Source organism: Porites lutea, chromosome 10 (assembly GCF_958299795.1).
Source record: "Porites lutea chromosome 10, jaPorLute2.1, whole genome shotgun sequence".
Classification (NCBI taxonomy): domain Eukaryota; kingdom Metazoa; phylum Cnidaria; class Anthozoa; order Scleractinia; family Poritidae; genus Porites; species Porites lutea.
In genome coordinates, this window is record NC_133210.1 from 16,325,510 (window position 1) to 16,352,812 (window position 27,303).

Genomic DNA, 27,303 nt, shown 5'->3' on the forward strand with positions numbered 1-27,303 from the left:
CTGGTGAAATTAGCACATGAACAGGAACGCACACATGTAAACCATGAATATTCCTTGTTCGATAAGCACACTAAGCGACAAACATCTGAATCATGCATGAAACTACAAAATGGATCAAAATATTACAATCACACAAAAAGTTCTAGTTAGCAAGTGAACAAGAATGCATACACCATGAATATTCCTTGTTCTATATTAGCACACTACACAACAAAAATTTGTGGCATCAAACTACAATTTAAGGGCTCAAAATATTTCAATCACACAAAAAGTTCTAGTTAGCACGTGAATAAGAACACATACACCATGAATATTCCTTGTTAGCATCTTACGCAACAAACATTTGATGCATAATACTGCGAAATGTCTCAAAAATATAAGTTGAAGTTAATTTATTATCTCAGGTAATTTTCCTTTTTCTTTTGTTTAAACTTCATATACATTGTACCCAAAAACAAAAGAAAAACAAAAATTTTGTGAGATAAAAAATTAACTACAACATATATGTTCACACAAAAGGCCTAGTTAGCACATGAACAAAAACACATACAAATTTATAATAACACCATAAGGAAATGAATTAGTGGCTTTATTTATGACTCATTGAAGTGAGCTCTAAGCAAAAAAAAGACTATCTAATTGTGCACTTGCAAGATCTGAATTCAAAGCAGTCTTCACTGCTGCTAATATAAGTTATGTATACATCTGTCTTACAAAAAGACCCGTGAACCATAATCTAAATGGTTTACCTTTACCTGAGACTTCAGTTCCAGAAATATTTCTGATATTCTTATGGTTTTCATTATTCTGTAACTAACACTGCGAAATAAACTCTAACTCAACCAACTTTAAAAAGGCTTGTTTCACATTCTGACTGTACATAATGTTTTAGTTTTCCAGTTTATGATGTAAATGGCAATTGTGCGCTAACAAAACTAGTTAACAAAATTATAAATATGTAACCTCAAAAATGAGCCATTGAAAAGGAATGTAGTGCAGCCAAACTAACTGGGATTCCTACTAATTTAGATACACTTGTAGCTTGTACAGTTGTACAGGAAGAACACCCAAGAAAGCAAGCAATGATTCCCCGATAATGACACCTCTTCTTAATAATTTTAAATTTGTTACACATGATCACAATCATGACAATGCGACCAAACTGACACTTGAGACGATACACCCAAAATTCACTGCCTCACACATGTACATGTATATTTATAATTTGCCACAGTACTGAAAGATACAGTCATCAGTGTACTTAAAAGTCAAGATAACTATTATATGAGCTTATTTTGGATTTCAGTGCACTTTTGAGCTTAGTATAAATTCAGTGCTAAAATTTCAACTTGTACACATTTTTGATCACGCAATAATTTTACCAGTTGTATGACTCGCTCTCTCAATTTCTAAGTGTCACTAATGAGATGCAAGATTTCACCCGTTGCACGACTTGTACGAGTCGTTCCACTTGACATGCCCCCTGTTGATATTACTTTGCTCAATTTCTGAGTGCCTCTAATCAGATGCAAGTTCACCGATTGCCATGCAAATGAGCCGCAGTTTAACTAATGTGATATACCTCATATCATCACACTGAAATATTACCCATTTCTAGTACCAATCAATTCCAGACTCAGGCACACACACAATAAGATTTTTACTACTTGAACAAGTGGAGTATTGGAAAATAAAACTACATGATGTATTTACAATAAAATTTAAGGCCTAAAAAAAATTTACTTTGAAGAGCTGACGTTTCCATGTCAAAATCATAACACAATCAGAAAAACCTATTTGTAATAAAATTCAAAGCCTAATTTAACTATTTACTTAGAAAGTTGACTTTTCAATATCCTTTAAAAGAGCGAAACTTGATATTGCCCTTGAGTGACTCTCTAGAGACTTCCAGAGAGTTGGATGGCGTTTAACTGATCTAGATCTCAATCCTGACTCAATAATGGCAATGCCAGAAATGTGCCCTAAGATTTGTTCAATCAATCAGAGACTGTTGATACACTGCAACAACTCACTCCTATCTGCATTATGTCGAACACAGCTATAACACCAGGTACATGTAAAACCAAAATTTACAGTGTATGTTAGACTGCCATTAAGTCAGAGCTTCTAGTGTGGTACGAAAAAAGGGGGAATTACATGTACATGTATGCCACATTATCAAGGCATATTATGCATCAAGAAAAGTTCAATTACTTGTATGAGACAAATCATGTGATTTCTTTGCAAAAAGTTGCGATTTAAGGCCAATTATCAGAAATCACAAATGAAATTTTGAAAAATTAAATACTGCAGTAAAATCTATCCTTTAGCATAATCAAGCTCAATTTTTTTTTTGCTCATAACAGACAATTTTAGCCCTAAAAACTAATGCATAAGGGAAAAAAATTCACAAGGATTTGTATGGAAAACCACTCAACCATACATGTAAGTGGCTGGCAAGAGTTGTTTTCCCCACAGAAATCCTTTTAACTTACGGAGGCCTTTGCATCATTACTTTTAAGATATATGGCTGAAACTTTTTAAGGTTACCTAATTTTAAATGTTCTTTCAGTCCCTGCTAAAATGATTAATTTTACCAAAAGAATTGTTTTCGTGTTTACAAAAAGTTGATCACATGATCAATTATTGCAAGAAGCCTAGTAGCAGTTCCTTACCAGCCCACTATTTCATCATTTGGATGCGACTTCTTATGAAGATCAAACATACTCTTGGCATATTCTAATTCAATGGCAACCTGAAAGAAGGTGACAAAAAAATTCTTTTACCGAAGAGGTACACTGTACATTGAACTGCAGAAATACCAAAAACTAGCCTGAGAAAACTGGTGACATTTGGCGAAGCTACCACTGGTTTCCCCGCCAAATGACGTCTGAGAAATGAGCACAAAAATTCCATACTGATGACTCGTCACTACCCAGATCTGTGTAGTGCTTCTGATTGGTTGCGCCACGTGGATTCAACCAACCCCGCCAAATGACGTCTGAGAAACAAGTGCAGAAATTCCATACTGATGACGAGTGACTACCCAGATCTGGGTAGTGCTTCTGATTGATCTTGCCACATGATTCAACCAACCAGAGGCACTACCCAGATCTGGGTAGTGATGCATCATCAGTATGAATTTCTGCACTTGTTTGTCAGATGTTATTTGGTGGGAAAACCAGTGGTAGTGTCGCCAAATGTTGGCTGTTTTTTCACGCTTACCAAAAACATGAAATAACAAGTTATCATCTTAAAGTACTGTTGTGCGGGTGAGAGGGCAACAGTGTGTCCTCTTTACATTTTATGTTAACATAAGCCCAGATGTAAGCACTGGCTGCTGCTATCAGCTAAATTCTCTTGTTAGCTTGCCAGATGGTCAAACATGTACAGTGTACCAGCTTGCAAAATTAAAAGTCAGTTTCTTGTGGTGCACCTACTCTTGTAGCTGTTCCAGCTGCCAGTTGCAGTAACTGGACAAAGTTGTCAAAATTAGATTGCAATCATTTGGTCCAATCTCTTTTTTCTTTGACCAGGGCTTCTCTTCCGAGTCAGCCCTCAGCATCTTAAGACATGAATAACCAATTTAAAGAATTGCCAAAATTCACCATTTACAACTGCATGGAAAATGCTTTAGATCCTTTAGCGTTAGCAAAGATTTTTAATAGTGTAAGAACTGGCTCTTTCATAACATCAATGTCCACAACAAAAACAATAATAATAAAAAATAACAACAATTCATGGTGATCTTTCATGTGAAAACATTCCTAATGGTTTGCAATTTTTGAACAGATAACTATTCTTAAGCCGCTTATCAGCTATTTTGAACAAAATGAGTATCCAATTGCACAGTCTGAGCTATCCATTAACAAAATTGTCATCTGTTCAAACGGCTCAGGTTAGCTATCTTGCATTGGGATAACTATGTGTGAGTATCGGGAGTGGGGTGGGTTGATTTACCTCCAGTTTTCAGATATAAAGAAGTTTATATCCCTGTGACAACTTATCAGTGACGTCTATTGACAAACATTGGGAGTCAATTAAAAACAGGGTGTCAAAATAACCCTTGTGTTTAAACCCGGTTGCAAAAATGTGAATATTGCAACTTTGTCAATTATTATTGGCCATCAAATGAAGTTCAATTTTCAGAGGACCAAGGATTTTTGGTAATGCATGGAACTACAAATAAAAGCAACGCACAACAATTCCATAAGACACCACATGTACATACAATAATTCAGGGCATAACTAATCGATATTTTCGATACTCGATAGAAATCGAACGTAATCGATCGTAATCGATACTAATCAATCGATTAATATCGGAAATCGATAGAAATCGATCACTCGCGTCTTTGTGATTTTCGATTTTGATCGATTTCTGTAATTAGCTATCGATTTTATCGATTTGTTCGACAATGGTCGAAATGAAAATGGACGAAGATTCTCCTCGCTCCATAAGCCACCATGCGTGTCTCCCAATAAGCGCTCGAACAATACCCTTCTAAATTCTCGGAGAACGGACGACAGTTTGCCAATTTCTACATTAGTGACTCCGGCTATTTACCACGATTCTGACGATTCTAGAGTACAAATTTACAGCAGTGATCCTGGTACAAAAAATAAATAAGAAAAGTAGCTACCATTGGAGAAAGAAGTAACATCATCTTTATCAACTAAGCGGATTCGAAGGCAAGCTTGAAGGTAAGTGTTACGCAGTGTTGTGATAAGATCAGATCACGTTTTAGATTTTCGATTTCCATAGATGCGACAAAAAATTTTTTGATTATCGATTTCAATCGATTAAATTGACTAATCAATCGACAAATATCGAGTACTATCGTGTATTATCGATTAATCAATTACATTTTCGATGATCGATTTCCATCGATTAGTTACGTCCTGAATAATTACATGAAACAAATCGTTGGTTTTCTAATTAACACTTGTGTGTTGTCTTTTCGTTAGATTATAAGCATGGTGCCTGCAGTAAAAAACGTTGCGCTTATTACCTTTGTTTTCACTGGATTTTACCAAATCTGAGACTCTAATTATAAAAGAAGCTTGTTAAACAGCTTAGCAAAAAAAGAAAAAAAACTTTTATCACCTCGTCTTCCGACTCATTGTGTGGGACGCCGAAAGAACTTCGAATTTCTACCGACGTCTTATCCACTGATCCAAGAAGAGTTCCTATCACTCTTTTGGCATCTTCTGAACGTCGTTCATAGCCATCTACGATAGAAAAAAGCACCACAGGATGAATAAAGACTTTCCTGGCTCTCGACTCAGGCGCCGCCATCTTGAATATTACATGTGCTTTTGATTAGTTACCAGTTTACTTTCAAGTTGATGTTTTCAGCGGAGAGAGACTGGAATATCTTCAATTCTTGGTCAGCGGCTGGTCATAAGATGGGTAGGTACTTCATGTATGGGGACATAACATTGAAAATCTTGAAAATCTCTTGGAAAAATCTCGTGGGAAATCTTAAAAAATGCGGGTGTTTTAAAAGTAGGAACAGAACAGATGATGAAATACTGGATCAATTTAGACTTTTGGGAAACTGCCCATCTACCTCTCCCCTAAGCCAACATTGGCTGTGGTCTCACTTGGGCTTTTTCTTACTATAGTAAAGTCGAGTTTAGGGACCGGTCATTTTTTATGTGGGGGGGTGGGGGGGATTTTTTTTGTTTTAGCATGAAAGAAAAAACGTGACCCACCCCTTTGCCCATTAGTTAATCCCCATATAACTGCATATAAGAGGTGACCCACCCCCAATTGGACTTGTGGACCCTTGAAAATCTCTGTTTCCCTGAAGGTTACAACATCAGTTCTACAAGCCAACATTCCCTTTGCGAGGAAGAACTCAGGGTAGACAATCTTGCTAGGTTGAAGAGAAGTGCCGTCGAACATTTGCACATTATGAGGAATCAAGGACTATTTGCAATGGATGCGTTTGAACTTGTTGATAATACAATTAAAAGAGTATTGGACAGTTGAAAATCCTTTCTTTTTAGATGGTCACAAAAAGGAGCTCAATAGCTCCATATTACAGTCAAACTACCTGAAGCGTGAAAACCTAGACATCATTATTGATTTCATTAATTGATTATTGGAAAATAAGTTTTGCAATATTCAAATCAAAACCAGTTTAAAAAAATTTGCTTTTTTACAGAAGTCATTAAACAAAATATAGTAATTCAATTAAAAAACGAATTTTCAAACTGTTTTTGATTTAAAAATTGGAAAAATTTGATTTCACTAAATTGAATAATAAATTCAATAATCCATTATTGAAACCATTAATGATTTCTAGCTGTTCACACTTCAGGTAGTAAAAGTTCCCAGACAATTATGTTAAGCAAAGGAAGCATGCAAGCCTTCTCAATAGGGCTAATTTTTATTTTTTGATATTTAGTGCCCACATCTTTGATTCTCCATACTTAGGTTGGATTGCTACATGTGACATCCAGTTGTGTTATATTTTATGTCCAGCATTGCATTAGAATTTATTTAGATCTTCCACATGAATTGTAGTGAGTGTGATTCTTTACAAAACACACAATGACCCACCCCCAATCATCGTGGAATTCTCTTTTGGCTCACCCCTTTTCTCTAAAAAATAGGCCTGGCCCACCCCATGATTTTTCTCCCCCACACACACACACATAAAAAATGACCGGTCCCTTACTACTGTAAACACGTTTTCTAATGTGACCGGCTTTTCCCATTTTACGATGGTAAACACAGATCTAGTCTGTTGCGGTGGCAACGGCGGTAGGATGAAAGCAAAGTTTACTATAGTAAACTTTCCTAAAACGATATGGTTTATCGCTGATATATCTAAACTTTGTTTGTTCAGTTGACATCTAGTCGCATTATTTGAGATGCGTTCCCTGAGTGTCACGTTGCTGAATACTTATACATCAAGAGACTATAAAGGGGACAGAGAGGGCATCCCCCATATACAGCCTATTCCATAGGTAATTCGTCTCGAGTTATTTTTAACACCACAGATCTCAAGGGGGAGTAGACAACAGCCGATCACATAGTGCGAATGTGTTCCGCGTGGATGACCCACGCTGAGAGCCACGCGTCCTTCACGAAATGACGCAGAACAAAATGGGGGAAGACGCGGAGAGCGATTTTGCTATTCCTTTTGTCGACGAAAACGACTACAGCGAGATTTCTGCGAAAGTTGTGTCAGCGAAACCGAAATTAAAAAAGAATCTCCCTCCCCCTCTTGTATAGAGCTAACAGTAGAGCAGGGAAATCCTTAACACACTGAATGTTCTCTCAAGATCATTTATAATTTACAGTTTGAAGAGAGCAACTTCTGGTTTGATGTTTATTTTTTTTCAGTCTTTATAGCGATTATTCCTACCCACTTACTTTGTCAATTGTAGGCGAACCCTCCTAGAGCTGAATTTCAAGGGACCATATTCAAGCTCAGAAAGAGAAATAAAATTTCGTCGTTGCTTATTTACGTCCTCCATAAAACGCGAAATTAGGCATTTTCACGTCGTAGTCGTGCAAAAACGGGAAAGAAATGAACAAAAAAGTGTACGTGTTGCACGTGCGAAGTTGTAGTTTTGCTAATTAACCTATTGTTTTTTTGACGTTCTAGTTGTCGTCCGCGTCGTTGGATCTTAAACTCCCTAAATTGTACAAACGACCGGTTTCAATAGACCGGCGAAATTTCTCATTTTATTAAAGCACTGAGGTTACGACAACTTCGAGTTAAACTGATTTCACGGGTTGTCAAAGAGTCCAGCGATTCCTTTTTCCCAGGTAAGCGCCGACTCATTTCGCTTCAATATTCAGGAATGCTCTCGATCTTTTTACGCTTTCATTGCCTCTCGGCCGACATGTTTTGCACGGCGTTTGGTCATGCGAAACCTCCACGAAACATCCACGCCTCGCGCGAGGTAACTTTATCCCGATTCTAAAAATAACTCGAGACGAATTACCTATGGAATAGGGTGTATATGGGGGATGCCCTCTCTGTCCCCTTTATAGTCTCTTGTTATACATGAATTTTTAGCGCTGCCAGCCTATACTTTTCCTTTTTTTCGTGCCAAACAGTACAGTAGAGATGTCACAGTGACTCAGAAAATTTTCGCTTTAATTCGAGGTAATTCCACAGTAAATTCTGGACTTCAAGGAATCATACGCCTACATCTAATGTTCGTGTTTCATTTCGGAGTCGAGCATAAATTTAGAAGTAAATCATTCAATTCAGCTGTTTTTTATTCCGTGTAGCCATATTTTTTCTATCTATTGTCTGAACATGGATTTTGGTTGGCACGCTTTTTTTAAGAAACCTGCATATTCTTTTCACTTTAGAGTTCCACCACTCCGCAATACTTTCGTAATCCCACCGGGCGGTTTTTCAGACAATCACGGCCACGAAGTAATTCAGCATGGACCTTTTATATTTGGCCGAGAAAATAATGGGATAGAAGCAGTATCAGCAGCGGCACAATTTTCAGTGAATGCACGATGTACAGACAGTCATGTAACTGGATGAAAAATAAAACATTCATGGAATGTCGTAAGAATTATCACCTGTCCTCAGGCTCATTATTTGAGTGACACATTTCTGTTAGGAAACCATCTGGAACGTGTTAAGTCAAGTGATGAGTTTTACTATAGTAAAGTTTTTTTACATCCTTTTTACCACGGTTAAAGCCTTTTACCAACTTCAAATCCCAAGTGTGACCACAGCCATTAACACTTATTTCTCACTTAGGGTAAAATGTTTTCTTAGGGAAGGGGTAGGGAGATAGTTTCCCAGAAACCTAAATTGATCCTTAATGCGTATTAATGTGGTGGTATACAAATACAGCGGGAGCCTTTAACCTGCTTTTTCTATCTTCCTATCCACCCCTCGCCATTCTCGAGTGGGTACTTCTATAGCCCGAGTATCAGGCCTTCCTAATGGGCTAGGGGAGAGGAGATTTTAGATGGGGGTGGGGGGAGGGGGGAGAAGAGAAAGAAAGGCCTGACACAAAACCATTCAGCAAATCGTGTGACACATCCAAAATCTGGATGTGGCAGTGATTGGATAACACCAGAAACTCATAAGGGGTTGAAACGTGTAACTCGCGTTCAATGCTCGTGAATATTCACTTTTACCATATTTGGAAAACTTAGTGACAGATATCCATTTTCAACAAATGGCTGCCGCGCGATCACCATGCAGATGTTTTAAGGCAAGAGTTCTGCATTTCAAGGTTAAAAATACACCGTTAAAAGACAAAAAATGGAAAGAGAAAGTTCGAAAGAATGCTCAGCTTTCTTTTTGTGGAGGAAGGGAAACTTTTCATCAAGAAATCGTCCTTCGAGGAATTCAACCTTGTTTTCTTCTCGACAGAGCGCATGGTCTATTTTGAAATGCAACCAAGGCAGTGAAGTTTTTGCTGAATTTTCAGGTACATTTTTCACTCTATGGCCAAGACAATTACGTTTTTGAAAGGGAATTTATGTATTTTTAAATGTTTCATAGACGTTTTATAAATTTTTCTCTTCGGCGCTAAAGAAAATTACAAAATGTGCCCCAATTTGAGATGGATTTTGTGTTGGATTTTGCCATGTGCTCAGCCGATTTCACTTGAGTGAACGGATCCACGATCCAGATAGTGTTTTCCGAATTGCTTTTAAGGATTAACTTTTTGGATTTTGAATAAAAATTTTCAAGAAAAGGCTTCTCTGTCTATTGTTTTGAGTTTGTTCATTCATAAAATTAGCTCAAAACACGATCGTGACTACAACATCCAAGCTGAATTTAAGCTTAAATGCTTCTCACATTCATTACACGCATCACTTTTTGCGAAGATGTCAGGTTTAGGTTTTGGACACTTTTCGGTACGCAGCTAAATAATAATATTCGAAAATATTTTTTACCGTTTATTCTAGACTTTTAATATAAGAATTTTAAAAGCCTATTTGCAGTATAAGTTTACTGTGTAGAGGGTCAACGCGAGGCATCGTTTTTTGAAGTGACAACTTCATGAAGTTGCGAGGACTTCAGTGGGTTTCATAATGTTATGTTTGGCCCGGGTGGTAAGGCAATAACATCCTGCTCAGTGTTTCGGTAAGATTCCTGGTTTCAACCTTTGAAAGCTTTCTCGGCTTTCGGGAGTTTTTCCCCCGTTTGTCGGCCATCTTTTTCAAGCGGGCGCGGGAACATGAAGTAAAACTACGTCACGTTGTGTACGAAGTTTAATTGGTCAGTTATCTCTTCTTCTCGTTCCAAATATGGTACTTTCGAAAATGAATAATCACGAGCATCGGGCAAAGCAAACATATGAGAGCATGGATAATAGAAAGACTGGATAGGAAACTTATGTCACGTGGGCTGATTTCTTATCGCCGATTGGTTGGTTTGTGCTCCAAGATGGCGTTGGATGGTTCCATCATAGTGGAGATTTGTGACGAAACGATGGCGAAAATGTGGCGCAAACCAGTCGAAATGTAGGGTTTCTTTGCCTGCATGTTGTTCTATTTCGGATTTTTCAGTGGTACTTTAATCTTTGGTGGGTGTTCTTTCCTTCGTTTGTTGTCTTACGGCGATGGCGATCCTTCAAAGCCACACTTGAACCTTCAAGGTAAGCAGTTCTTGTTGTTGTTTTGTGTTATTTGTCCTTGTCTTTGAGAAAATTGCGTCCCAAAAATTGACCTTACCCGAGCCATATTTAGTACACTTGGCGACTGTTTTGGGACGCCTTTGTTATGAAGGTTTCTTCTTGTTTCTATTCTTAACTACGATTGACAGATGTTTTAAGGATGGAATTGTGGCATGGGCATAGTTACAGACTGAATGCTGATATTTTTCAGCCATAAATTTCATTTGAAAATGGCTGAAACTAACTACGTTCGGAGCTGGCGCCGAGCAAGTGTACGCAAACGGTGTGTAAAGTTCCAATCGACCGACAAGTTTGTGTTGAGAACTGTTTCGCTCAAGTAATATCCTAGATTAACCCTGTTACCTGTTATATTGTTCGTAAAGCAGTATGTTAATTTCGCTCATCTTTTAATGTTGAAATAAAACTACTACATTACATATCCAGTGAATACTACCGCCTCATGTCGCTCTTCGCAGCTTGTATTCGAAGGCACTGAAGAGACTCGAATAAATTTTGTACTTTTCCCTTACATAAACTATAAATAATTGTTGCATCAATGGGAAAACACCTACTGACATTTTTTTGTCCTCCGTTTAGTCTCCTAAGTGTTGTTGTTACTTTTTAAACAGTGTGTTAGATTTCCTTTTGTTTTTCTTTCTTGTAGGATTTGCTGAACACACATAGTCAATTGAAGACAGTAAAATTGTGGTCAAGTACTCTTCTGAGAGGGAACAAATCAATCAATCTTTCTGTATTAAACAGCAACAAAGTTGCCTTTGTCATGCATGAGAGCCAGAAGGTGGCATCTACATTATTTATGATCAGAAACTTTATTTATCACTTCTGAAGTGTATTTATTATTTCTTTGTGAGTGGGACAAATTAACTGTGTTTGAGGGTCAATGCTTGTATTAGCTACAGAGTCATGTGTTTAAGTTGGTTAGTGTTCTTCCCTGAAACGGTCTATATCTGAATCACATTGTTTTTCAAACCAAAGATGGACTTGATTAGCACTATTATTGTATTCGGTTTTTTAGAGACCCAAAGTAACAATGTACCTGTAGATGATAAACCTCACCAAGGTATATTCTAAATCAAATTAATAAAACATATACCTGTACTTGTTTGGGGTATGCATTTTGTTTTCAACAACATGATAATGTGACCAGACAGTCATATTTTTTCAATCCCTCATCCACTTACCTCAGACTAAACCAAGACCCCATAACCCCTGATGTTACTGGTTTTTTTTTCCATATATATAAGCAGCTTCTATTTTTCTTTGGGAACAGTGTTTATGTTTATTTCAGAGGTGATTTACAGTATTCCCTATCCATATCATTAACACTACACAAAAACCTAAACTTTGTTTCATCCCAAAAAAAAGGTCAGTATTTCAAAGATAATACATTTCTAGGTTTTATTAAGCCTTATGGAAGACAAGTGTTTCCTAATGAAAAAGAAGTGAGGGTTCTACTATTAACCAGGAGAGTTTGCTTCCCAGTTGTATTCTAGTAGTTACCAATTAACCGTTTTACATAACATTTTTAAAAGCGTTGCAGTTCGCTTTTTCAAAGACCTGACTGAAAAGTACCTTGGGTCACTGTATATTTATACCTGAAAATTACAATGAAAATTGATTTGAAAAAGTTTAGAAACGGCGTTTCCACGGTGGTCCGCAAGCAAAATTTCCTTTCTCTGCTGTGCTTTTCGCCGCTTTTTTATATTTCTCAAATACGAATTCTTGTCACTGGTTGTCCGTAAATAAAATTGAAGGGAAAATTAAACGCCTGTTTGAGCTGGGTCCTTTTACTGCTAATAAAATCATTTTGTCAAGAGTTGTTAACTTATAAAATTTGACACTCGCTGAGCTTGTCGATAAAAGCAGAAAAGAAATCGTGAAAATCGTGATAAAAAGGGTTAAAATTATTTCCAGTTTTCTTGTGGTTTGAAGAAAATTAGGCTGTGCCTTTTTTACAGGTGTTTTGTAGCTGTATACATGTAAGTTTTCGCATACTTTTTTTTGTAGCTAGGCTTCCCGTTTGGTGCATAAAATTATCGAGCGCTGGAGTCATTCGTCGCTCTCACAAGTTTCATAATCATTTACTCTGTCTTCTGCCTCTACCGGTTTTGTACCCTCTAACTGTCTTCTCCAAGAGCAAGTCCTCTTCATCCTTTACTTCAAAACATGGCCAATATGTATAGTCAAAGACAGAGATAGTGAAATATGCGAGGAAACATAAGACGCGCAAAACGTCGAATGAGGTTGAATGGCTCTCAATAATGTGACGTCACATTTTTCCACTATGTTGGAACCGATCGCGTCCGCCAGTTTCCTATCCAGTCTTTCTATTATCCATGATGAGAGTAACACGTTTCAACCCCTTATGAGTTACTGCAGATAACACACAATACTCCCTGACGTCACCGACCGCAAGTAAATACAACAACAACAACAACAACAACAAAATACGAGCAGAGCGATCGGCAAGGAGAAGCCATTGAAATTTTTCATCGATGTTTTGATTTCATGTGGTACTTTTATGGACAGAGACGCAGAGAGGAATTCAAAACGGCTCTAGAGGGCGCTTTCAAGTTCTTTCCTGGAATAAAAATAAAACCGAGCAAGAATTGTGTTTTCAAAGCCTAGTAGTTGAAAGAAAAGATGTTCTAGGAGTATGAAAAAGCCTCATATACCAGCTTCTGCCGAAACTATGTCCGAGTATTGATTTCACAAGACCGAGACAATGAAGACGATATCAGTGATTCAGATATCTAAGTTCTGATTTACAACATCCTGCCGTTGAAAGGGTATTGTTACTGTAAATAAAATTCGAGCGAGGTAGCCATCTATTGAGAATAGCCGACAGCACCGAGGCTTTAGCTTGACTGTGGCGGTTACGATAGCGTACGTGACTGGAATTCGTTCGCTTCCTCCTCCAAAATGTTTTTCACTTTTGAAATGTCTTAAGCTCAAGCGGGCACCATCATATTTCGCCAACGGGATTGACCTTTGCTATAGGCTCTCACTTCTTTCTGACTGAACTTGTAATTTCACGAGCTCTCTGTGAAGTGGTGGAATTTGCTGCTTCTTGATAATTTTCTAGGCATTCACCATCGCACCTTCCTATTTATTCTTGAAGCTGCTTTCAACTACCCGATAATAGAGTACTAAAGTGATGACGTCATAAAAATGAAATTTCTGAAATTATGGGATTTGTCAAGATATTCTGAAAGAACAATGTCCAAGAGGCCTACTTGCCAAAAATGAGCATTTGGGGGCAAATTGTCTCCGAGATCGTAGCCCAGTTATACTCAGAAAACTCCATACAAACCCTTCTAATTTTTTTTTGGGTCGACCCAAAAAAAATTTGTAAGCATAACTGGGCTACGATCTCAGCGGCAATTTGTCCCCAAATGCTCATTTTTGGCAAGTAGGCCTCTTGGACATTGTTCTTTCAGAATATCCTGACAAATCCCATAATTTCGGAAATTTCATTTTTATGACGTCACACTTTAGTACTCTATACGAGGGATAACCAACAAAACCTCGGACGATTCTCTGCCTGAACTACATCAGCCTTTTAGCTGCTATACTTTCAGGAACCTGCTTATTAATCTGCGCCTGTTGTAATACTGTAAACAAAAGTAATTTACAATTTTCCGGGGACATGTTTATTTAGAAACAGAGCGTTGGCGATCTTATACTAGCACAATTCCTAAAACATGTTACAAATCCTCAAACACGGTAGGTTTTCCATTACAAGTATTCGAAAACCCCTCATTGTTCTTTTTATGTATGTTTCAGAAAAAAGCGAAATCGTAGCAACACAAACAACAAAAAAGGGAGCTCGGCCAGACCGTAAGGCGAGATTTATTTTAGGCGAGCTATTTGACACGTGAAGCTGTTTGAAGCTGACAACCCAATGACCGGAAGTGATTTTGATTGAATGGTATCGAATCATGGTGCGGGGTGGAAGGCTCCAGTAAAAGCATCTGTGTCAGGCGTTTCTCTCCTTCAGCTCTCTCCCCTTTTCACTTCCATTTTTCCACTTTTCCCCCAGAAACGCCTGATACTCAGGCTAGTACTTTTATTTTCACGCGGGCTCGCGTGTTTTGCTCACTCCGCTATCCCTGTGAAAAATTCAATGTTTATTTGTCTACTTTGATGACGCAAACGGGTTTCCAAAGACGTTTAGTAGAAAATTTTGCACATTAATGGCGAATGGTTAGGATTAGCTGTATGAAGTATCGCTGGTTCATAGTTAGCCCAGGGTATAGGGGAAAGATTTTTGGTGCCTTGATCTATAAAAGGAAGCCAAATTTCAGTTGAACGTGGTCTGTTATTAGCTAAGGGCTATCGCATTTAAGCGGCATACCCAGCCCCCGCTAGAATGACGGGTCCCAAGAGAAGTAGGCTGCTTCGAGAAACTTTGAGGGGCTCATATCAAGGTCTGCCAGACAAATACTCTTATACTGAATTTCACGACCAAGTCCCAAAGTATGGCTGACTCGAATGGACCGTAATTTTGGAACCTTTTTCAGTTTTACTCTCACACTATTTTAAAAGAAATCCCAAATGCACCTCCAGAATGTGCTCTTCTCCTGATGGGTGACAGGTCTGCCTGACATGCGCGGCAGCAAATTTGATCAATCGCGAAGGCCTGGGTAACAGAAAAACAAATCGGGCTTTGTTGGAATAGACTTACATTCAGGGTTATGGTATCGCTTAAAGACCCTTAGAGACTTTTAGGGCACAACGGATTCATTCTCCATGTTTGATGTGTCAGTGCTATCTGACCTGACTGTAAGGAGAGCCTATATGCTGAGCCAGCGCTGTTGAGGATTGAAAATGCTATGACATTAACTAGAAAGATAGCTAAATAACTTGTGAAGCAGTTGGAAGGCCTGGAAGGCCAATTTTAATTTCCACAACACTGTAAAGCGCCTAAAAGGTATATGGACTTTCAGGTATTTTAGCTAAAACGTCAAACATCCACACAGTATTCATTTACGGATCATTTTTGGCTATGACCTTTGCACTGGAAATGAAAAGCTTAATATAACTTCTCCGCTTTACAACATTTTCATATTATACAGCATATAGCACCCAGAGTCCATCCCACATTGAACCCGTTCACTTGGTTTCCTACTTCTATCGGTTTATTGACAGGTAACCCATAGCCCTGTGACAAAAGCTCATAGACAAAATTGCTGGAAAAGCAGGTGTTTTTGGCGTAAGGGTCACTGTTAACTTCTTGGTATTTTTTGGCACAGAAGCGTCGAGAGCTTACATCATACATAGCTGGTGATAAGGGTTTGGTACAATGCCAGCAATTTATCATGCCTGTTCCATATGCGGCATAAAATATCCCCGAGAAACCAAAAAAATCCCCGTGTAATTTAGGCTGGTCATAAAATGGGCAATTGGGACTTTTGCAGAAAAAGGTTTGTTGAATGATCGAACGACACTCTTCCACTTGTGCCGTCCCTCTGATGGTAAACATTCTACCACTGATGGAAATTTGATCTTGAAAACCGTTGTGATGACAAGGACTTGGAAGAACTCCATTTAGTGGGGGATTTTTCGCCAGGGTTTCGAAATATCTTTTACGAGCTTCGTTTAACCCATACCCTAGATAACTCCTAGCAAAAAAATTGAAATGGCTTTCCTGCTACTGTTAAAGCAATGGTTTCTTTAGAAGGGTTTTCAAACGTGGTCTGATGGGACGCCCCGCCTATCTCAAGAATTCCGAATGTTGACCCAGAATTCCCAGGAGCAAATCTACCCTTTAAAAAATTAAGAGAAATCCAAGCGTATATCCCTTCAAACGCGCCCGAAACGACTTTTACATCCGTTTCAGGGTTGAACGTAAATGGACATTTGGCTTTGTCATTAAATAACATTTTAACTTTGTTCATTATGGCGTCGGATTGGCGTTTCCTTATTAGTCGCATTCCTGCTGTGGCGAATAGGAAGATTGGAGTAGAGGCGTGTTTCGCTACTGGGACGATCTTCATTGCTGCGTCCAACAAGGGCTTCAGATAACTATCAACAGCACTTGGGCTTCCAGCAAGTGAAGCGAGCCCAGGCTTTACTTTGAAACCACCCTGCAGTTGAATATCTTTGACATCTAACGGCGGAACATTCGCATCTATCTTGTAGACAATCAGCTTGGTTTTGGAGGAACCCGCATCTAAAACAATAGCATTATCTGGATGTATTTGAGCCAGCAGTGATCTGATCATGGAGTTGTACAGGGATACCATGACATGTCAGCAACGTTGTTATATTGACCATAAGTAGTAGAAGTAATCTGTACGGGCCCATTGTTCTACCTGAAGCCAGAAACATGGTGAGGATTATGTAGTGCTCGGAGTTGAGAGATGATAAGGTGACAAACTCAGTGACAGTAACGACGTCTGATACATTTTTAAAATGTTTAACCAAGTCCTCAGGGCCGGGTAGTTCATACATGGGATAGCATTATTCACCGGACAAATCACTGTCTATCATTATGTAAACCAGTTGCGCTATACAGTGGATAAAGATTTATCCACGGTCGAAAACATTATCCACCTTTTGTTCAGCTGAGGCCAGTAAAATATACTGTTAGACTACGCAATTGCACTGCCCATGAGATTCATTTTGAAGGTCACACCCTTGGGTTTTTGTCCGCTCCACAATGCAAAAGGTACAGCTCTTCATAATTGATGCTGTACTAATGGAGGCAAAGGAATTAACTGACCAGTATGTCTCGATATGTCAGTATGAAAATTCAAGCTAAGGAAACTGAATCTCTTGAATCCATTTCAGAGATGAGATTACATGTCGGTTACGCTAGTGACTTGTCTATTAGAGAAATGGAGTGTGTAATAAAGGTGTACCCTAATTAAAGAGTTTAGATACAAAGGTAAGGAACTCTATGTGTTCAGGGGACCGGTATATGTTTTTAAAGACTGAAAATGTAAGTTATCTTAAGAATTAGGTAAACCCTTATGTTAGTCATAAACATGACGGGTAATATTCTTTAAATTGACTAGCATCACTTTACTTGTGCAGGAAATATCCAGGGCTACGATGCCAACTCAGGCTGCCAGACGAATAAATGACAACATGAAGTGACCAACAATCAAATTAGAACCAGTACGTGTCTCACTGAACATCAGGTAATCTGAAATTACGACTAGCACATCCAGGTAATTTTGGCAAAAGAATATCAACACCAGTGAACTTGTGCTGTTTGTGTGAAACAATCATTTTCCCTTGGTGTGAAATTAGTCAAAAAAGTGTCAAAAGCTGTTGACGACCGACCAAGTAGTACTAAGATTATACTTCCGTTTCAACCTTAGATTATATTTCCGTTCCGTTTTTCCCAGTTTAATTACAGTTAAACAAAGTAAACGAGGCGACGATCTTCAGAACTTTTAATCTTTTTATTTTTTTATCGTCAAAAAATGTTAAACCACAATATTGTGAAGAACGTACCATTAATAATTCAGTAATGGTGAAGAAATTAAAAGGCAAAAGAAGACGTTTTTGAAGAACGGCCGCATCAGACCGGCGTCTTTAGACATAACATTTATTCTTGCTTCGCCTCACTACCCTTTAATAAATATTAATGTTTCTTCTATAAATGGGGAAAAGATTAGAACACAACGCTATCAAAACTGTTCAATACGAGACATTATATACTTACTTTTTGGTTATGATAACTTTTTCGTTTCAGTTTTCTATAAGAGTGGTACGGATTCTGAGAAAAATAAACAGCACCGAGGTGGGATATGACTAGCACTGATATGCTGTTCAATTATAGATTATATAAAAGCAATCGATAAATGAAAGGCGGGAAAATAGCATCAGACCAGGGAGCGACCAGTAAAATTAAGACCAGGTTGAAAAAAAAAAAGAAAAGACATTTCATTCTTCAGGAACCAGAAGTCCGTGTAGATCAGCTGAAATAGTGAGCTTTAAACTATACATTGAAACGTTTCGACGGCTAAGGGTGGCTCGATTGATGGGATTTTTCGGGGTCAATACCTCCCAAGTTTGAGCATAAACTACGTCGCCATTAACAGAGATTTGGAAAAAATACCACCACAGCTGTAACGAAAATTTGATATGATCAGGGTTACTATCATCGGAGCCAGTGTCATAGCGACGCTGGGAATTAACTTTCTTTTTTTCCCAAATTTGTTCACGGGAGATTTTTGTCTAACAGGTGCCTTAATGTTTGTGAAGTTAGAGCGAAATCTATGAGAGCGATATAGAGATATTTTAGAGTGAGGCTTTAATCAAGTTAGAAATTCAGCATAACAGAGGTCAATCCTGATTTTTGGCCGTTACCTTTAGAAACCGAAGCGCTTTTGAAATGCTATTTTGCCTCATAGTAGTTTCATTCATTTTTAAAACGTGTTCCCTCACGGCAAAGTCCATGGGGATAACTTTATCTAATTATAAGAAGGGATTTGGTTATTATACATTGAGGTGCTCTTGTTGACGTTTTTTGCAAATATTTTGGTCTACTTTAACAAATGAACAAACAATTTTGAAACCCTTTTGGAAATCTTTTTTTTAATATACAAAAACTATAATTCTCGTAATTAACTACCGTTTTATATGACCTTAGAGTTTTAAGATTATTGATAACTTGTAAGGCAGTAAGGTTTGTAAGGTTTGAAAGATGTCAAAATTCTGAATCCCCATGGCCACCCTAAACAAGCATTCCCAAAAGATTTCCAGACCGCCCATGTATGATAAAAAAAAAATATCAAACATTGTCATGGCCACATTTAATCATTTTTTCTTTTTAATTCAGCTTTACGCGCTAACGTTATACCACCACTCTTTGCACTGCAACTTGAAAGCTCAACTTATCTGCTCTATAACAGTTTCAAGTTGTACAACATTGCACCCAAAGTCCATCCCATATCGAACCCTTCCACTTGGTTTCCTATTTCTATTGGTTTATTGATAGGCAACCCATAGCCCTGTGACAAAAGCTCAAAGACAAAATTGCTGGAAAAGCAGTTGTTTTTGGCGTAAGGGTCACTGCCAACTTCTTGGTATTTTTTGGCGCAGAAGTGTTGAGAGCTCACATCATACATAGCTGGTGATAAGGGTTTGGTACAATGCCAGCAATTTATCATGCCCGTTCCATATGCCGCATAAAATATCCCCGAGAAACCAAAAAAATCCCCGTGTAATTTAGGCTGGTCATAAAATGGGCAATTGGGACTTTTGCAGAAAAAGGTTTGTTGAATTATCGAACGACACTCTTTTACTTGTGCCGTCCCTCTGATGGTAAACATTCCACCATTGATGGAAATTTGATCTTGAAAACCGTTGTGATGACAAGGACTTTGAAGAACTCCATTTACCGTTGGATTTCGTGCGAGAGTCTCGAAATATTGTTTACGAGCTTCGTCTAACCCATACCCTAGATAACTCCTAGCAAAGAGATGATACGTTTTTCTTCCTACGGTCAAAGAAATGGTTTCTTTCGAAGGGTTCTCAAAAGCATTTTGATGGGAAGCCCCGCCTACCTCGAGTATGCCAAACGTTGACTCAGAATTTTCGGGGATAAATCTGCCCTTAAGAAAATTGAGAGAAATCCAAGCGCATATCCCCTCGAACGCACCCGAAATTACCTTTGCATCTGTTTCAGGGTTAAAAGTAAAGGGACATTTTGTTTTATCATTAAATACTTTTTTGACTTCTTTCATTATGGCGTCGGATTGTTGTTTCGTCAATAGTCGCATTCCTGCTGTGGCAAATAAGAAGATTGGAGTAGAGTGGCGTTTGTCTGCCGGGACGATCTTCATTGCTGACTCCAGCAAGGGCTTCAGATAACCATCAACCACACTCGGGTTACCAGCAAAGGAAGCGAGTCCAGGCTTTACTTTGGAACCACCAAGTAACTGAATATCTTTGACGTCTAACGGTGGTGCATTAGCAGCGATCTTGTACACAGTAAGCTTGGTTTTGGTGGAACCGGCATCTAAAACAATGGCATATCTAGCTGCATCCTGCCCTGCAGTCATCTGGTTACGGCGTTGTACGGGGATACCATAACATGTCAGCAGTTTTGTTGTACCAATCACAAGCAGAAGGAGAAATCTGTTTGGAACCATTTCTACCTGAATCGCGAAAGACATTAAGGATTAGTGTTTGAAGACGAAGATGATAAAGAGGTTGACAATAACGGCATTTGTGGCGTCAATGGAGAGTGAAAAATCATGCAAACAGTAACATGCAATGTAGAATGTAGTTATGTCCATGAGTATTTTCAATACATGATCACACCTTATACCGATTTTGACCAAGGGAGAGAGGGGATGTACTCCGAATTTCAAGTGACGGGAATGATCGAAGGGTTTTTTTTTGGGGGGGGGGGGGGGGGTGGCGAAGGTTGAGAATTTCGATCGCGGGATTTTTTGGGCAGGAAAATTTGGCAGGTATTTTCCTCTGGGTGCGTGGCTTGATTCAGATAGGGACTTTTGAGTATTGGTGTCTCAAGTGTTGTTAGATTGGCTACCAGATGTGGAAAAGTAACTTTAAATAATATGATGATTTCTAATGTTTTCATTTTTTATGTTATATCATTTAATGCTTTCTGGAAATTTTTAAGGCTCGGAAATTCGCCGTGGGATTTTTTGGAGGGTTAATTTTTGGTTCCTCCACAAACATAAAAGGTGAAAATTCTTAGTTCAGCCTTCTCCTCAGCCGAATTGGTCTAAGGAGGAAAGCGTAAAATGCTTAAGACCCACCCATTATACAATACATCCGTTTGCGATAATGAAGTGCTGGGACCTTTCTTACATGTATGTGAAACGAAAAATTACACTCCATAAAGGCAATACTGTACTTGAGAACTGGTATAATTATATGGTTTTGATAAACAGGTGACCAGTTATTCAAAATAAGAACAAAAAGAGAATGGACCGCTCTGAGACACCCAATTAAAGCTAAACAAGTTTTATAATTTAAGTGAGCCATTTTTCTAAAATATCAAGATGTACTATGGTAACTGTATTTAGCGGTTACAGCACTTTGCTACAACTCCGTCGACAGAAAAACTTAAAATTTCCACTCCTTCTTATCGATTTCAAAGTTATTGCTAAACGTACAGGCTTTCGAAGAAATTAAAAAAAAAAACGAATCACGTTTAACAGTTCATTTCAGTTTAATCTATCGATTTTCTTGGATGCTTATATGAAACTCCAGATTGATTGTCACAAAAAGGTTGGTAAATTTAATCTCCAGTGCGAAAAAAGCCCGTTTTGCTTAAAACAAACTGAAGCTTTCTCATTTAAACCGCCAGAATATAAATTGCTCACAGTCGTGGGCGTAAACTGTTTCGCTTTAAATGAACCCAGTCGCGCGGCATAGTAAAAGAAAGAGAGACTTTATTACCTGGGCCAACTAAATAAGTTATATAAATCGAAAAAACAGATAAATAGAAATGTTCTTAAATGAGACCTGGAGACGGCCACGCAGTAGAAATTTGGTGAGTGTATGGACACCAAGTTACAAAGGCATCCTTTCCTGAAAGCAAGTGTCAGATATTTAAAAGGGTGTATTCTGTTTCTTTTCCCAAGCCAATAACCATTGAAACGACCTGGATGATAAAAACTTGAAAAACAACAACAAAAACAGAACAAACATCAAAGAGCAATGATTTTCACTTTAAAACGCGCTCTGCTCACCTTTTTTGTCTCCGGGGGCTACAACAAGGTTAGACAGCTTGACTATACAACATTAGTACTGACGTTCTGCTCCTTTTCCCCAATGTTTTCTTTTCACTGAGCAGTTAATTATAATTTGCTGCCACGTGGCGTGCTTAAACACCTAATGCCGAAAAGAATTTTGTTATTAGTGTCGATTGACATGCACCGGAGACGCTATTGGCTAATTTCGATCGCGAACTCAAGTTGGCCAAAATTGAAATAGACTTGTAATACCTATTCAAAACATTTAACGTGCAAACGCAACCAGCTGAATTTACTAGGACTTTCTGGCTATAAAGGCTTAGCAGTAGTCTTTAGATTTTCAGCTACTTTGCTTATCGCCTAGAATTCATTCGATTTAAAATGACTCGGTATTATTAAATATTGCCAGCACTGTTCTTGGACACATTAAATGTTTCTTCACAACTTACTTTGACGCTTTTTAAAATCTTGAAAATTGGGTTCGAATTATGGAATAAGATCGAAAACTGAAGAATTGAAGGTTATGATTTTAAATTTAAAGAAGTAAACATGATTGTATACAGTAATGAAATTTTCCCTCTTGGCTATAAGGTTTTTTGACGTTCTAACGTTAAGGGTATTGAACTTTGCGCACAGTCAGTCACCATGAAAGCTAACAAAAACGTGTCATATATCACAAACAAGTGTAGACAACTATGGCACTCTGTACATGCTCTGTTAACTATGGTGTAGTCATGGCAAAATGTGGCCTAACGGTTTTTAATTATCATCACCTATACTATACTTCATTTAAAAGAGAATTAGGCCTATAGATAGTTAAATAAATTTCCAAAAAAATAACTTTCTTGGTTCCGAGGAAATGTTAGATACATGAATCGGTAATAGACTCTAATTGCATAGGCTTTGTTTTCAATTCTGTTTTCTTTGGACGAGTGGGCTATGATCATCTCATATACCATGATGGCGAAGCCAATCGAGCTCTAGAATTGCATTATTCAATGTTTCAGTTCTTAATAATCATAATTGTCATGTTGTACATTTAATGTTTAGGATTTTGCAGCTCAAAAAAGCAGAGAAGCAACAAAAACCCATGCAAGTTTTCTCAAAAGAATCGATTATAGTTGGACAATAAAGTTGATCAACAGTGTATAAATTGTATGCAGGCTTTGTACTGACCTATCATTGTGATATACTTGGCTGACATCACAACCGCAGCTGACTTAACAAAGAAGTTGTAAGAGAAAGATTTTGAACCACAAAAGTCTGCTCCAAGCTGACTTTTTGTTTGATTAGAGAAATGAGCAGTAAATGATCGTCAAAATTATTTTTATGTTTAAACCTGTCATGAAACTTCTTTAATTTGTGTACAAGCAAAAGTACAAACTTGTTTTAGGCGGACATCAGCAGGACCTTCGCTGGTGTCCGTTTAGTAGAGGTGTCCGCTAAATAAAGGGCTGTTTTACTAAGAATATGGAAAGAAACGTTTGAAACACACCAAGCAATTCGTTCGCTTAATAGAGGGGGTACGCTTAATATGAGGCTCGCTTAATAGAGGTTTCACTGTAATTTAACTCAGTTACGATCGTATTTTTAAGGCTTTTTAACATCTCACGAGAACATAGGTGAGAAAACGTATTGGTCTCCCTTCAGTGCTGCATATGCACGATGGTTTTATAAACAAAAGAAAGACGGAAGTCGCGTAACAACATACCAAAATGGATCGAAAATATTATTCTCTACCGTTTTAGACTAGTTCACGCTCTTGAAGACATGATGGGTGATCAGGACAAAATCTGATGCAAAATTCAAAGAAAAAATTCTAGGCTAATTATGTCAAACTTCTTTGATTACTTAAGATAGTGACGTCATCGCTCGAGCTCCTTCGAATCATTTCCCAGTCTTGTCTTGACACTAATGAGCGTCTTGTCCCTGGAAACATGCTCTTTTAATTACCAATCTTTAAGAAAGGATCCAGTTGAGACCCCGCCAGCTACCGTCTAATCTCCTTGACATGCGTTCTCTCGATCTGTAAGACTATTGAGCGAACATATTATACATTTTCAACACAATGAAATGACTCTCACCTTGAATAGCACTCACTGATTTCAGATCTTCAACATGGCCTCCTCAAAGGGTTCTCCGAATTACAATTGATTCTTACTTTACATGACCTTGCCAAAACTGATTTTGATGATAAACTAGAATCCGATCTTATCCTACTAGACTTCTCCAAGGGCATTGATTCTGTCTCTCATCAATGGCTCCTCCTTAAACTTGCTTCTTATCAGCATATGGGGTCATATTCTGACCTGGATTGTGTCTTTACTTTCAAATCGACAGAAGTTGGCAGGTGTCAGTCTGGGGCATGCAGTCCAAGTGTCGTGCCTGGCGTACCTCAAGGATCGGTTCTGGCACCCCTTCTCTTCCTGATATACATAAATCACCTTTTCAAAAGTATCCTGTTTATTTTTGTTTTGCTGATAACGAAGGAAGGATCACATTTATTTTGACAATAAATATTATTCAATCTAAGTGTTTCACGATACTGCCAACCTACGGTATTCCCATAAATTTTTTCGAAACTATTTCAAGCAAAAGGTCACGGAGTTTCTGCCGCTAAACCACTCTTTCGTCTAAACCCTAGTACTCACAGATCACTATGTGACAACTTAAGCTAACTTAATCTTACTCTTTGTCTTGATCCCCTTCTGTAATACGTACTATACTGGATTCCTTGAAAATTGCTTGGATAAAGAACGCTATCACATGATGAATTAAAATTGAAAATCAATCATTAGTGTCGTCGTTATAGTAGTCGACCTTGGTTTTTTGAACATGGTAATCTCCGGCTAGATGACGAGTTATAAATAAAGGAAAATAGGCCGACCAAAAATCTGAGATTCAATCGCAAAACTTTAAATTCAACCAGAACCACAGGACCCGTCGCTAACCCAGCAATGTTTTCCGCTCAAACCTTTACACGTGTCAGGAGCCCATAACCTGGAGTGAGCAACTTCCATGTACTCGTGCCACGGCATTTTCACGGACCAGTTTATTTTTAGAACAGTTTTGGCGCGAGGTTAGAACATCTTTTAAGTCCCACAAACCATTCAGCAAAACTTACAGACCTAAAGTGATAATTTTGCCTTTCAATGACGTTATGTTTTCCTTTTTGATATCTTACACTTCGAATGCGTTATTAGACGTGGTAGAGATTTCATTTTCGCGGGAAAAATTGCCCTAAAATGTGCCTAAAAATAAACCGGTTTGCTGTAAACGTCAAAAGGCCTATAAATGATGGAAAAAACGGTTGTCTCGAGTGTTTCGCCAGGACGAATCGCACTGTCGTAGGAGTAGGGATCAAAATGTGACTGGTTCAGACTCTTTATATTGAAATGACTTTATTGGTTGAGTTTATGAAACCAAATAAGCCTTGTCACGGTTTTCGACGCCATCTTGACGAGTGAGAAATTACAGGTTTTTATGAAAAGCTAATCTCGAATCATTTCCGTAGAACGGCTGTTCTGAACAGAAAAAAATGAATTTTAAACTAAAGCTTCACTCCTAAGGATTCTACTGAAAAAAAATTGAGGGCGTTACTTGCGCTAGAAGACCTAGAACCACTCTTTTTAAAATTTTCTATACATTTGTCTGTAAGAAAGTCCCGGGAAAAATTACAGACATATATATGGAAAATCTAAAGCAAGCCTCTGGAGAAATTTAAGAACAGGTACTCACCCGAAATTGTTTTGGTACAATCCTTTGCATTGTAGCTTTAGTCTACAATTCATATGTTTTTCAGAACAGCCGTTTTAAGGAAATTATTCCACATTAGATTCTCATACAAACACTGTAACTTCTCACACGTTTGCCTACTCGTCAAGATGGCATCAAAAACAATGACAAGGTCTATTCATTTTAGCATGCAGAGAGGGGCGCTTTTTCTTTTAACAAAAGCTCAGACGTGCATTGATCGCGTATGCAATCTTGAAAACAAATAATAATGATAAAAAAACTAGCCCTGGGCAACTCCCTAACAGTTTCTAGTCCAAGATGGAGGGAGAGCATTATTTTTTAAAAAGTCACTTAAAGTATCATCCTTCTTTCCTCATATGTTCCTAATTAAATGGGATTTCGCAACAACAGTTCTGACTCGGATGTGTTAGGTCTACGCAGCACAATCTCATGTTGATAATTTTAGCCGTCCACTTTCCAACGCAGCTTCCATCATGTACTTTTTTGTATTTACACCCGTCCAAATTAGGGGCCTCCGTGGCGCAGTAAGAATCCAGTCTAGCTTGAGTCGACAGTATCGGCTGATTGGTTTTGCCGTCTGAAACAAGAAAAATTGATAAGTGAAAATGTCTTGTAACATTTAGCTTTGGAAAGTTATTGTCATCGTTTTTTGATCATCAGCATTATTATATTCATTTTTTCCATGCTAACAGGCAATAAGTTGTGATTATCATTCTATGCAAATTTTTCTTCCTTTTCATTGGCAGAGAGCCCACCAAGTGACCTGCAAAAAACTGCCTGCAAATAGTGGTCTGCTCATGCGCAATGTCGTCCAACTTTGTTTGGCTGCAAATAATAATCTCATTTATTCTTTCGAATAAGCAGATGCACTTCTCTTGGTGGATACTACTACTACTACTACTACTACTACTACTACTACTACTACTACTACTACTACTAATAATAATAATAATAATAATAACAATGAATAAATAAAAACTTTATTGATAACAAAGCTAACTATAAAATCCTATTTGCAATTTATGATAATATTAATAATAACAATATTAATAATAACAATAATAATATAATAACATTATATCAGGAGCCATAATTGGGGTTGGAGACCGTATTTGGCTCCCTTTTCCAGCAATGGCATTGATTCCATCGAAAATGCAAAATATGCTATTTTTTAGCACCAAATTGTGCCATCTAATGTGACACGCGCGCG

The 27,303-nt window shown here is 38.0% G+C and overlaps 3 protein-coding genes across 3 annotated transcripts in view; all 3 read right to left on the minus strand.

Annotated features, from left to right (window-relative positions):
- The window catches only part of LOC140950513 (eukaryotic translation initiation factor 3 subunit F-like), a 12,341-nt gene extending 7,022 nt beyond the window's left edge, over positions 1 to 5,319 (minus strand). The window contains exons 1-2 of the mRNA XM_073399753.1: positions 5,108 to 5,319; positions 2,676 to 2,755 (exon numbers count right to left, since the gene is read on the minus strand). Of these exons, the coding sequence (XP_073255854.1) occupies positions 2,676 to 2,755; positions 5,108 to 5,299 (272 nt within the window). The 5' untranslated portion in view covers positions 5,300 to 5,319. The remainder of the gene's footprint in view (positions 1 to 2,675; positions 2,756 to 5,107) is intronic.
- A 10,393-nt stretch (positions 5,320 to 15,712) lies between these two features.
- LOC140949592 (ectonucleoside triphosphate diphosphohydrolase 5-like) lies at positions 15,713 to 16,895 on the minus strand. The gene is made up of 2 exons (XM_073398750.1): positions 16,305 to 16,895; positions 15,713 to 16,033 (listed from the first exon to the last, which is right to left on the minus strand). Exons 1-2 carry the CDS (start codon positions 16,893 to 16,895, stop codon positions 15,713 to 15,715), a joined length of 912 nt encoding a protein of 303 aa, XP_073254851.1.
- Positions 16,896 to 19,508: 2,613 nt separating this feature from the next.
- Positions 19,509 to 20,789, minus strand: LOC140951287 (ectonucleoside triphosphate diphosphohydrolase 1-like). The gene has a single exon (XM_073400528.1). The coding sequence runs from the start codon at positions 20,781 to 20,783 to the stop codon at positions 19,509 to 19,511; it is 1,275 nt and encodes a 424-aa protein (XP_073256629.1). The 5' UTR covers positions 20,784 to 20,789.
- Positions 20,790 to 27,303: the final 6,514 nt, after the last annotated feature.